Genomic DNA, 14,000 nt, shown 5'->3' on the forward strand with positions numbered 1-14,000 from the left:
TTCTAAGTACTTAGTACATACACAGCCCTTTAGAACAATTCTGGGGAACTTGGCTTCATACAGTGTACTTATGGGGTGGGGTGGGGGGGAGGAAGGCAGTGTCTGGCAGTATCCAGGAATTTCTCTTTTGTTAATGAAACAGAGACATTCATGAAAAAAAGATTCTGTTGTCCTTTAGTTGCTCTCATTTGCTTGGAACAAAGTGGGACTGAATTTTGTTAAGGTCGTCCTAGTCACTTTATCTTGTGCTGCTGTAAAACTGATGTTCTGGTGAGCAAGCAGAGAATCACGACATAACCCACTTCCTCATACCACGCACATTAATAAAATGATTTCTTGTATTCTATCCTTAGTGGTTTCTTTTATGATGGGAATTATAGTTACTTGATTGAACCAGCACCAAAGAATGAAGAAACCTTATTGGTAAGTACTGCTTTCATGATTTACATGAAGTTAAATGAAATAATGATTTTATAGTACTCATTTTGCTGCCTTTTTCTTGACAGCAACTCTTAATACAGTTACAAATATCATTTTAAAATAGCAATCCAGCTTTCTTTCAATAATGAAAGTTCAAAGAATTTGCCAAAAATTGTATTTCATTTTCTGATCTGTAATATAAGAGTTTATATTTGCGTAGAAAAGAGACAAAGTATTTTTGATAATGTACAAGAGAAGTTTTAAACAAATGTCACGAACTCTTGCTGTTACTTTGTTTCATTTCCTTCTAGCCGGTCTATCCCTTTATCCCTGATGGCACTATTTCTAGTTGGGAGATTGAGAAGGGCACTAGACCAGGAGAATTGAAGTGTACATTGGTCAGGTAGAAATGCAATGGTGCAACAGGCAGGGGGGATTCACTTGGGCCCCATCCAGATCCAATCCCACAGGGTGGTTTGAAGATAGGGAAGGCTTAGTTGGGAGAGAGATTGCAATAGACGTCAGAATACAGTCTTAAAAAATAGGATGAACCAACAAAATAGGCAACAAAATAGATATTTAATTAATCTACAGAATGCAGCTGTCTCTGACAAGGTCAGCCATCTGAAATAGCCCAACATGCCATTGAATTGAACCATTATTTATGTTCAAAAAGAGAATCAATAAACTGACTGGACTACCTGGCATTGGTCCGGGCACCAAATTCCAATGTAGGAAAATTATTTGCAGTCCAGTCAATGTTGCAATGTTCTTTTCACAAACATCTTGGGATCTGTGTTTCAATTGGGAGCACTGTCCTACAGACTAGTTATTGCAAGAAACTTGAAATAACCATTATAACCAAATCATACCTTAGGCAATGTACTGGTCCCCCCATCACAGGCCTTGCTTAAGTCTAGTTCTATCAGCAGCACAGTCCACTAGGGTAGGTGTGCAGTAGTACAAAGGCAGGAGGGTGTAGCACCTGAGGTCTTCAACATTGACTCCAGACCCTATAAAGTCTCATGTCCTCAAGACTAAGATGAGAAAAGAAACTCTGCCTAATCATTATCTACCGCATGCCCTCACTTGGTGATTCATTGTTCTTCCAAGGTGAACAACACCTGGGAAAAAGAATGAAAATGGCAAAGGTGTACAGTGTATTCTTGGGGACGTTCGTTGTTTATCTCCAAGTGGCTTGGGGGCATTGCCACAAAAGGAGCTGGCCTAGTCCTGAAGGACATAGCTGCTTGAACGAGTTTGTGGCAGAGAATGAATAGTTTTAACAGGGTGACAAAACCTACTTATACTTGACCTCCCCTAATTACCTATGCAAATCCATCTGAGCATAATATAATTGGTAAAAGTAACTGTCAGCCCTTGTGGAGACAATGTCTGACTTCATATTGAAAATACTGTCTATGATATTGTCTAGCAATTCATTGTGCTAACTAGGATAGATTCTGTACTGAGCTGGCTGCTGGAAAAGGAGCATCCATGAAGCACAGAGTACACGCAGCAGACGGAGCAGAAAATGTAACCTCATGGGTTCCATGTTCCTCACTCTCTACTGTTACTATCAACTGGGACGTTGATCCTGGTTCAGTGAAAGAGTGCAGAAGAGCTTCATGGTTCAGGACATTTACAAGGACAGGAGTGTAAAAAGGGCCCATAGGATCATTGGGGACCCAAGCCATCCCAACCACAATCTATTCCAGCTGCTACCATCCGGGAAGCAGTACTGCATCATAAAAGCCAGGACCAACAGGCTCTCAGACAGCTTCTTCCACCAGGCCATCAGACTGCTGAACTCACGCTGATTGAGTGTACTCATTGACTGTTCTATTTAAAACATGGAAACATAGAAAACCTACAGCACAATACAGGCCCTTCGGCCCAAAGAGTTGTGCCAAACACGTATTTATTATAAATTATTATGATTGCACATTGCACATTTAGATGGAGGCATAACATAAAGATTATTACTCCTCATGTATGTGAAGGATGTAAGAAATAAAGTCAATTCAATTCAGTAGCAGCACCAGGCATACCTAAAACACTTGAGGTATCAGTGTGGTGAAGCTGCAGTATAGTACATATGAGATGATCAGCAAATACAATATTAAGTAACACAGTGAAGTGACCCATAACCAGTGGGTCAAATTGAAGCTCTGCAGTCCCATGCCCTCTCCTCATTTCTCGTGCGGTTGATTAAACAGCTAACAGGAGAAACAGGCTCCAAGAATATCCTCGCCCTCAATGATGGCAGGGTCCAGCATGTGGCTGCTAAAGAAAAGGCTGAAACATTAGCAACTACATTCAGTCAGGTGCTCAATAGATTGATCCAACTTGGCTTCCTCCCAAGATCCCTACCATCACAGACACAATATCCAGAAAATTATATTTTCTCCACATGGTATAAACAATAGGGTCAGACCAGTTAGCCACAGATATTATTATAGCCTTGAAATGAATTCCAGTGGTGAGTTGGGAGTGATTAGTCCTAACATTGAGATGTAGAATTGTACATCATAGAAAGGAAGATGGTGGTTGTTTTTGGAGATCAATCATCCTATCCCCCCACTGCACGAGACTGTCAATACAGTGTATTGGACCAAGCCAACACCAGTTGACTTTGTAAATGACTTTCCTTGCATCATTGGGCCAGGAGCGATGATAGTCATGGTTCATTGCACAATAATTAAACTTTTGAAGGCAGTCATAATTAGATTTCACTAATGTTTTAACAGTTGTCCACTGAAACAGCAGACTTTTATTTTCAGAGCCAGTAGTTAATATAGAACAGCATAATGGAGGAAGATTTAATTTTGGAGCTATGTTTAGTTCCTTGTATTTAACTCGTGAGTTGGGCATATTAAATTAGTGAAACCTCCTTTAGTCCAATATTATATAAAGCAGAAATAATCAGAATACTTCACACATAATGTATATTATCATACTTCAATTCTAATTTGTGTCACTTACCCTTTCCCATCACCTCATTCTTCATCACTTACGGCCTCAGAACAGAACAGCACTATGCCAACCATGATGCCAATTGAAATTAACCCCAATGTCCTATACATTGATCTATATCACTCAATTCCCTGCCTCTTCAAGTGCCTGTGTAAATGCCTCTCTAATTTTGCTATTATATTTGTTTCCACAATATCCCCTGGCAGCTACCATGTTCTGTGAAAAATAACTTGCCTTACAAATCTACTTTAAACTTTCCCCGTCTCACCTTCAAGCTATGTCCCCTAATATTGACATTTCAACCCAAGGAAAAGATAGTGACCATCTTCTCTATCTAGGCCTGTCTTAATTTTATGTACTTCTGTCAGGCCACCCCTCCGCTTCTGATGTTCCACCATAAACAATCCAAGCTGGTGCAACATCTCCTGGTAGCTAATACTCCTTTGCTGTCTAATCCACATCCTTCCTGTAATGCGGTGACCAGACTGGAACTGGACACAATGCTCCAAATGAGGCCTAACCAAAGTTTTATACAGCTGCAACATTATTTACTGACTTTTATACTCAGTGTTATACTTTGTAACTCCAAATATTAATCAAGAGAAAAATATGGAGCCAGGGATAATGTGTCTGCTTACTGTTTTACTTTTAGTGAAGTGCACACTTATGACATGGTGATGTAATGACGTATGCCATTCACGTACCGTTACATATAACCAATAATGAATTATGTAAACAACAAAGAATGCTTAATCAAACAATATATTTACAGAGTTACTTAAGTATTACTGAAATATTAAATACACAACAGTCCTTCCTGCTTAGCTATAAACTTCAACTCAATATTGAATGCATCTCAACGATATACACAGTATACCATTTAATACAACTTCTATGTAGACATCCACAGCATAGTAGGTTTTAAATTGTGCCATTTAAGCCTAAAGGTTTAATTATTGTGAATGATTTCTTACTCTTTTGGGATAACGCCTTTCCTGACAAGGAGTGTCACTCAGCTTGGCAGATGAGACTTGTGGTTGTGAAACAATCTCAGGTTGTGGAGCCCTCCTCTGGGATGGAGTGGACTGCAGGAAATGGTTCTGACAGCTCTGGACACCGTTCTTCTCCTTTCTTCTTCAAGATGCTCTTGGCATCTTCTGGACTTGCTGGCATTCTGAACAGTGCATGGCAAACTGTTTGATCTGCTGATCTATCCTAGTCCACCAGAAAAATCTTTGAGCCAACATTTTCATCTTGACCACCACAAGATGACGGGCAAGTACTCCTCCAGCACTTTAGCTCTTAACTTGAATGGTACAACAACTCTCAATCTCCCCACATATGGCTGTCAAGGGAAAGTTCATCCCTGAGCTGGTTAACATGATTGAACTGGAATCTTTTCTGCACGTTACAGCCATTCTGGATGGCCATGTAGACCTGAGACAATGTGGTACTTTCTGGTTTCCCTTTGGATCATCTCTGCCATAATAAGGAAACCTTCAATTTGCATGAGGGAGAATACGTCAAGAGGAGTGTACTCATTGGTAAATTCTTCAGGTATTTCCTTTTCCAAAGGTAAATGGGACAGTCCATCAGCATTTCTATGATAAGTCATTCCCTTGCAATTGTGTTCTCCAAGAAACAAGGCCCATCTCTGCATTTGTGATGCTGCTGTCAGTGGAACACCCTTCTGTGTATTGAAAATGGACACGAGAGGTTGATGATCAGTAATGAGGGTAAACTCTCTCTCATACAAGTACCAATTGAAACGTTTTATGCCCCAAACTAGACTCAAGGCCTCTCTGTCAATTTGTGTGTAATTTTTCTCTGCAGCGGTAAGGCAAAGTGATTCAAAGACTATGGTGCATTCCCTTCCAGCAGTCATAACATCTGACATGACAGCACCTATACCATAAGGTGAGACGTCACAGGCAAGCTTCACTAGACGATGTGTGAATACAGTGACTGACATCACCACTTCCTTTCCGTTTTGGAAAGCTTTGTCCATTGCCATTTCTTCCTGATCTGTAGTAATGAGTTCATAGGGTGGAGCAAAGTAACTAATTTTGGCAGGAACCTATTACAGCAATTGAAAAATCCTAAACAGCACCACAACTGTGACAAGTCCTTTGGGCATCCACCATGGCTTGAGTTTCCTCAGCTCACATGTGCAAATCTTGTGTGTTAATAGTGTGATCACAGTAAGTGATGCTTTGACCATAAGACATAGGAGCAGGATTAGGCCGTCTGGCCATTCAAGTCTGCTCTGCCATTCAATTATGGCCCATCCTTTTTTCTTCTCCTCCTCAACCCCAGTTCCTGGCCTTCTCCCCGTAACCTTTGATGCCATGTCCAATCGAGAACCTATCAATCTCTGCCTTAAATACAGCCAACAACCTGGCCGCCACAGCTGAATGTGGCAACAAATTCCACAAATTCACCACACTTCAGCCAAAGAAATTTCTTCGCATCTCTGTTTTGAAAGGGTGCCCCTCTATCCTGAGGCTGTACCCACTTGTCCTTGACCCTCCCACCATGGGAAACACCCATTCCATATCTACTCTGTTAGGCCTTTCAACATTCCAAAGGTTTCAATGAGATCCCCCCTCATCCTTCTGAATTCCAGCGAGTACAGACCCAGAGCCGTTAAACGTTCCTCGTATGGTAACCCTTTCATTCCTGGAATCATCCTTGGAATCCTCCTGTGGACCCTCTCCAATGCCAGCACATCTCTTTGAAGATGAGGGGCCCAAAATGTTCACAATATTCAAGCTGAGGCCTCACCAGTGCCTTATAAAGCCTCAGCATCACATCCTTGCTCTTGTACTCTAGACCTCTTGAAATCAATGCTTGGTTTAAAGTATTCACACTTGTTCTGTTGTGCTCTGAGTCCATAATTTTCTAATCTCTTTAATGCTGTCTTGAGATTTTGGAGATGTTCTCTGTCATCCTCACCAGTAACATTTATGTCTTCTAGAAAACTTTGAGGCCCGGGCAGCTTTGCAGAACCTGGTCCATGGCTTTCTGCCAGAGTGCAGGTGCAGATGCTACTCCAAAAATAAACCTATAATGGTAATAAAGCCCTTTGTGAGTGCTTATGGTGAGAAACACTTTGGACTCCACTTCCAACTCCATTTGTTGGTAGGCCTCAGCTAAGTCCACTTCGCTGAAGTGTTTCCTTCCAGAAAGATTTACAAAGATAGCCTCTATCATGGGTGGAAGGGATTGATCTACTTTCAGTACTGGGTTGATGGTGACCTTAAATTCACCACAGATCCTGACAAATCCATCCTTCCATACTATTGGGACCACTGGCATTTCCCATGGGACCAACTCAAACTTGGAAAGAATTCCTTCAGCCTAAGTCAATCTATCTCACTGGCTACTTTATCATAGATAATATAATAAAAGATATGGGCTTTGTAAATCTTGGGTGTGGCATTTTCATTTAAACTATTTTGCCCTTGATACTTCTGAGTTTTTCAGTACCATCCTTGAACACTGCTGTGGCATCATCCAGTACCTTCCTCAATTTGCTTTCAGTTGACTGTATAGCAGGGGATGTGGCAAGCAAATGATGGAGAGATCTCCAATCAAGTCATAGTTGTCTCAGCCGTTCATGGCCCCACAATGCTGGCCCTTTTGTTTTTACCACATACAAGCCCAATGTGTCTTGTTGGTTGTTGTATTTCACTATTTCACTGTTATGAATGTCATTCCCTCAGGAGTTGTCTTTTCTCCATTATACGTTCTTAGTTAGATATCTGCAGGTCAGTATCTTTGAAATGTCATTCAAACTCATTTTGCATAATGACTGAAACAGTGCCCATCCAATTCCTTTTTGATTAATTTGCTGTTCACTTCTGGTGTAAACCATTTTGCTTGTCTCTTGTTAGTTTCCACATTGAATATCTTAAGGCTACTCAGTCCTGTTTCATTCTCATCAGTATCAGACTTTTCACCAATAGCATGCAGATTGCTGCCCTTTTTGAAACTGTAACTTAACTTTTTATCTTTTTCACTTCCATGTGCATTTCATTCATTTTGTCTGCCTGGCTTACTCTTTGCACGTGTCCTACAATGTTGCATTTTCTACAAGTTTCATTTTTAACCTGCATTGGTCTAATGTTTATGAGCCCCTGCTACAGCAGAAACATCATTTGTTCAGCCAGGCAGATTTTGTTTGGACATTGCAATTTTGTTCACGCTTATTTGCATTTCTGATTGCAACTCAATTGCATTTCTGTCTGCTGTTTCCATTGACATAGCAATTTCAACTGCTTATTTGAATATGAGGTATGCTTCAGTGAGGAACTATTTTTGAATGCCTTCTTGTAAGATTCCACAAACTAAACGATCTTTCAGTGCATCATTAAGCCTATCACTGAACTGGCAATGCTCAAACAATCTCTTCAATTTGGCCATGTAAGCTGACATGGATTCCCCTCCATTTGATTGTGTTTATGAAGCTTAAAGCGCCTGCAGTCAACAATGGTTTTGGTTCTAAATGTTCCTGCATTATTTTCACAATATCAGCTTATCTTATTTTGGCTGGTTTGGTTGACAGTTAAACTTCTCAGCCAACGCTATGCCTTTCCACCTTTTACACTCAGCAACACTGGTACAGGTTTCCCCGGCCATCCGAAGTTAGAGCGTTCCTATGAAATGGTTTGTAAGCCGAAATGTCGTAAAGCGAAGAAGCAATTACCATTTATTTATATGGGAAAAATTTGTGAGCATTAGCAGACCCAAAAATAACCTACCAAATCATGCCAAATAACACATAAAACCTAAAATAACAGTAACATATAGTAAAAGCAGGAATGATATGATAAATACACAGCTTATATAAAGTAGAAATACTTTTCCACAATCATTACTGCACTGTTCTCTGTAGCGAAAATCTCACGCAAGCACCGTTGGCAGAAAATCTCACGCAAGCGCTGTTGGCAAAAACACGACGCAAGCATCTCTCCAGTAACCTTTAAGCTATGAAGCTGCCAAATCATACCAAATAACACGTAAAAATACACAGCCGATATCAAGTAGAAATAATGTATGTACAGTGTAGTATCACTTACTGGAATTGGTTCAGCGCCGAGCACACTGATGATGGTGTGTTAGACTGAGTCGTCGCAGGTTGGGGTGGTGCAGTGGCCCCACTCTCCAGGCTGCTGACAGATACCGAACCGCGAAGCACGCAGGGGTCCAGCGGTAGCCGGGAGGCACACAGCACATCTTTAAGAAAAAAGCCGAAATAAACATGCTAATTAATTAGGTGCCGCCCGGCACGTAATTGTCACCCCAAATCAGTGCCGATTTCCGATTGCGTTATCTCTGATCTGGGCCGACAATTACGTGTCGGGCGGCACCTAATTAATTAGCATGTTTACTTCGGCTTTTTTCTTAAAGATGTGCTGTGTGCCTCCCGGCTACCGCTGCATGCTTCGCGGCAATGTATCGGTTGGCGGCCTGGAGGGTGGGGGCCACTGCACCACCCCAGCCTGCGGCGACTCAGTCTAACACACCATCATCAGTGTGCTGTCTTCCCAGTTCCAGTAAGTGATACTACACTGTACATACATTATTTCTACTTTATATAGGCCGTGTATTTTTATGCGTTATTTGGTATGATTTGGCAGCTTCACAGCTTAAAGGTTACTGGAGAGAGTGCTTTTGCTTTCCTCTTCCAATTGCATCAGCTCTTTATCTATCAGTTCTTGGTCATGGGATGCCAAAACCTCTTCAACATCATGTTGGTCAGCTTCCACAAGCCAAACTCACTTAGTCCTTACTTCGTTCACCACGATCAAAACGCTTAATTATGTCTAGTTTTACGCTAAGTGTAACACCCTTACGAGCTCTTTTAGGCTTTTACCTTAGAACTCATCTTGCAAATGGCTGCTCACTGGCACGTGTTTAAGCAATGCCAGCAAGAATGCAGTTCCGAATCCGGAGCAGAGCGGCTGCTCGGGGCGCGCGCTGCCTTTTACCGCGCGCTGCTTTTTTTTTGTAACAGCGAAAACACCTTCTGAAAGCGAAAATAGGGTACTAATGTAGGTCTTTGGTAATAGTGAGGTTTTGTAAAGCGAACGTTCGAAAAGCGGGGGACACGTGTACTCACTTTGCATTGGTTATTTCATTTACTTAAAAATGTTGCTCAATTTGTTCAGTATACAACATCTATTTATCTGTTGTGCAAACGTATGTGTCTATCGTTTTGATGTTGCCAGCCATTTCCACTTTTTAAAATTTATTATTATTATCATTGGGTACTCACTGTTTATGAATTCATGAATGTCGCCATTTTCTGCCCTTTTTTAAACTCAAACATCTCTCTCCCTCTTCTGAAGAGATTTGTGCTGCACTTTTTTTTAAACTCCAGAGTCTCTTTTCTCATATGAAGAAAAGAAATGCTGCACTTTATAAAACTTGAGCATAAATTGCAAAGAAAAAGAGTGCTGTGCTTTATTTTAAACTCGACTGTCTCTCACAGGTAGGTCATCATCTCTGGTTAATTTTAAAACATCCTCATCTTCACTGTATGTTTTGTAACTCCAGAATCTAATCAAAAAGAAAACACGGAGCCAGTGATGATGATGATAATAATAATAAGAACATAATAAGAAATGGGAGCAGGAGTAGGCCATCCGGCCTATCGAGCTTGCCCCGCCATTCAATAAGATCATGGCTGATCTGTCCGTAAGCTCAGCTCCATCTACCTGCCTTTTCCCATAAACCTTTAATTACCCAACAATGTAAAAATCTATCTAACTGTATCTTAAATATATTTAGTGAAGAAGCCTCAACTGCTTCCCTGGGCAGAGAATTCCACAGATTCACCACTCTCTGGGAAAAACAGTTTCTCCTCATCTCTGTCCTAAATCTTCTCCCCTGAATCTTGAGGCAATGTTCCCTAGTTTTAGTCTCAACTACCAATGGAAACAACTTTCCTACCATCTTATCTATCCCTTTCAAAATTTTGTGTGTTTCTATAAGATCCCCTCTCATTCTTCTGAATTCCAGAGAGTATAGTCCCTGGCAACTCAATCTCTCCTCATAGGTTAACCCCTTCATCTCTGGAATCAAGCTGGTGAATCTCCTCTGCACTGCCTCCAAAGCCAGTATATCCTTCCTCAAGTATGGAGACCAGAACTGCACACAGTACTCCAGGTGTGGCCTCACCAGTAACCTGTATAGTTGCAGGAGGACTTCCCTGCTCTTGAATACAATCCCCCTAGCAATGAAGGCCAACATGCCGTTTGCCTTCTTAATAACCTGTTGTACCTGCAAGCCAACTTTTTGTGATTCATGCACAAGCACTCCCAAGTCCCTCTGCACAACAGCATGCTGCAATCTTTCACCATTTAAATAATAATCTGCTCTTCTATTATTCCTTCCAAAGTGGATGATCTAGCATTTACCAATGTTGTATTCCATCTGCCAGACCTTGACCCACTTACTTAACCTATCTATATCCTTCTGCAGACTCTCCACATCCTCTGTACAATTTGCTTTTCCACTTAGTTCAGTGTCATCAGCAAAGTTTGCTACGCTACACTCAGTCCCCTCTTCCAAATCATCAATATAAATGGTAAACATCTGCGGGCCCAGCACTGACCCCTGTGGCACCCCACTCACCACTGACTGCTAACCGGAGAAACACCCATTTATACCAACTCTCTGCCTTCTACTGGTTAACCTATCCACTATCCATGCCAATACACTCCCTCCAACTCCATGCATCCATATCTTATTTATAAGTCTCTTGTGCGGCACCTTATCGAACGCCTTCTGGAAATCCAAGTATACGACACCCACCTGTTCCCCTCTATCCACTGCACTCATTATGTCCTCAAAGAACTCCAGTAAGTTTGTCAAACAGGACCTGCCCTTTCTGAATCCATGCTGCGTCTGTCTAATAGAACCACTCCTTTCTAAATGTTTCGCTGTTTCTTCCTTAATGACAGCTTCAAGCATTTTCCCGACTCCAGATGTTAATCTAACTGGCCTATAGTTGCCCGTCTTTTGCCTACATCCTTTTTTAAAAAGTGGCGTGACGTTTGCTGTCTTCCAATCCACCGGGACCTGCCCAGAGTTTAGTCTGCTATAACCTCCACCAATTCCCTCAGCACCCTGGGATGCATCCCAGCAGGACCAGGGGACTTATCTACCTTCAGGCCCTGTAATTTGCTCATCACTACCTCTTTAGTGGCAGTGATTTTTTCGAGGTCCTCACTTCCCATTTCATCCATAACATTCTTTGGCATATTAGACGTGCCCTTACCGTGAAAACTGACACAAGATAGACGTTCAATGCCTCAGCCATTTTCCTATCACCCAATATCAATTTCCCCGTCTCATCTTCCAAGGGTCCTACGTTGACTTTAGCCACCCTCTTCCGCTTTATATATTTATAAAAAGTTTTGCTATCTATTTTTATATTTTGTGCTAATTCCCTTTCATACTCCATCTTCCCTTTCCTTATTTCTTGTTTAGTTGTTCTTTGTTGCTTTTTAAAGTTTTCCCAATCCTTCAGTCTCCCACTACTCTTTGCAACTTTGTACACATGAGCTTTTAATTTGATACTATCTTTTATTTCCTTAGTTATCCAAGGCTGGCTCTCCCCACACTTACTGTCCTTACTTTTGACTGGAATATACTTTTCTTGAGCACTGTGAAAAATCTGTTTGAAAGTATTCCACTGTTCCTCAACTGTCCTACCAAAATAGCCTGTGCTCCCAATCCACATTAGCCAACTCCTCCCTCGTCCTGTTGTAGTCTCCCTTGTTCAAGCATAATACACTAGTTTTTTATCTGTTAACTGTTTTATTCTCCATCTGTATGCGAAATTCAGTCATCCTGAGATTATTACCTTTGAGGTTCTACTCTTCAATTTATCTCCTAGCTCCCTAAATTCAGTTTGTAGGACCTCATCCAGCTTTCTTCCTATATCATTAGTACTTACATGCACCATGACAGCTGGCTGCTCACCCACCCCTTTCAGAATGCCCTACAGCTTCTCTGAGACATCTCTGACCCTTGCACCTGGGAGTCCTGTTTGCGGCCACAGAAGCTCTTCTCTATTCCCCTTACCATGGAATCCCCGACCACAACAGCTCCACAACTCTTTTTCTTGCTCTCATGTGCAGCAGAGCCACCCACGGTGCCATGATCCTGGCTACTGCTGCCTTCACCTGATGAGCCATCTCCCCCAACAGACTCCAAAGCGATATATCTGCTTTGGAGGGACATGACCGCAGGAGACTCCTGTACAACCTTCCTGCTGCCACTCTTCCTGTTGGTCACCCATTCCCTATCTTTCCTTAGATCCTTAAACTGCGGCGTGACCAACTCACTAAATGTGCTATCCACAACATCCTCAGCATCTCGGATGCTCCAAAGTGAGTCCATGCGCAGCTCCAGTGCCGCCATGCGGTCTATCAGGAGCTGCAGCTGGACACACCTCCTGCACACGTAGTCTTCAGGGACACTGTCAGCCTTCCTGAGTTCCCACATGTCACAGGAGGAGTATGGCACGGGTCTGAACTCACCTGCTATGACAGAGCAACTGATGTTAGCGAAAGAGGACCATGGGAGAAAGGGAAGAGTCCTCTGGGGAAGTCGAAGGCCATTATCTGTGAATCCCTGTGAATCAGTTCTTTGCCTTCACCCTTCTTCGCCAAAGCCCCGCTTGAGCCAAAGCCCTATCACTCTGCTACCCTCTCACTCCGCTGCCCACTCCGAGCGCCTGCCCACTGTATATGATTGTGTATCTATTTCCTGTTTTACTTTTAGTGAGGCGCACTCTTATGACGTGGTGACATCATGACATATGCCATTGACATACAGTACTTTTATATATATATATAGCCTGTAATGAATTATGTAAGCAACAAAGAATGCTTAATTAAACAATATATTTGCAGCATTACTCAAATAATATTGAAATATTAAATACACCACTCAGCACCTGACTGATTTGGATCATCAAACAGTGCAATGCAGGCTCTTTGGCCCACCTTGTTGTACCTACTCTAAGATCAATCTAACCCTTCCCGCCTATGTAACCCTCTATTTTTCTATTATCCATGCCTCTATCTAAGAGTTTCTTAAATGTCCCTGATGTATCTACCTCTACATAAGGCAAGCATATTGTATGTCTTCTTTACCATCATAAAAGAGTAAAGGACTTACTCCCCAAGTTCCCACTCTTCTTCAATCTCCTAAGGATCCTACCATTTACCATATTCTTTCCCCTTGCATTTGACCTCCGAATGTAGAGCACTTCCCTCTTGGCTGGATTAAACTTCATCTGTCAGATTTCTATCCATAGTCCTAACTGGTCTATATCATGCTGAGCCCTTTAATAACCTTCTTCACTGTCTACAACTCCACCAATGTTTGTGTTGTCTGCAAACTTGCTAATCAGCCCACCTACATTTTTATCCAAATCATTTATGTATTTCACAAATACTTACGGGAAACACTGGTCCCAGACCTCCAGGTAGAGTCTTGATCTGAAATGCTGACCTCTGATTTCCCTCCACAGATGCTGACTGCTCTGCTGAGTTCCTCCATTATTTTGTATGTTGCAGCAGTCA

At 41.9% G+C, this 14,000-nt stretch overlaps 1 protein-coding gene across 9 annotated transcripts in view; it reads left to right on the forward strand.

Moving 5' to 3' along the window:
* Positions 1–14,000, forward strand: part of adam22 (ADAM metallopeptidase domain 22) — a 356,035-nt gene that overhangs the window by 118,388 nt on the left and 223,647 nt on the right. For all 9 annotated transcript variants that reach the window (XM_063044159.1, XM_063044161.1, XM_063044160.1 and 6 more), the window contains exon 6: positions 354–423. In XM_063044159.1, coding sequence (XP_062900229.1) covers positions 354–423 — 70 coding nt within the window. The remainder of the gene's footprint in view (positions 1–353; positions 424–14,000) is intronic.

The sequence above is a fragment of the Mobula hypostoma genome, chromosome 3, assembly GCF_963921235.1.
Source record: "Mobula hypostoma chromosome 3, sMobHyp1.1, whole genome shotgun sequence".
Lineage (NCBI taxonomy): Eukaryota > Metazoa > Chordata > Chondrichthyes > Myliobatiformes > Myliobatidae > Mobula > Mobula hypostoma.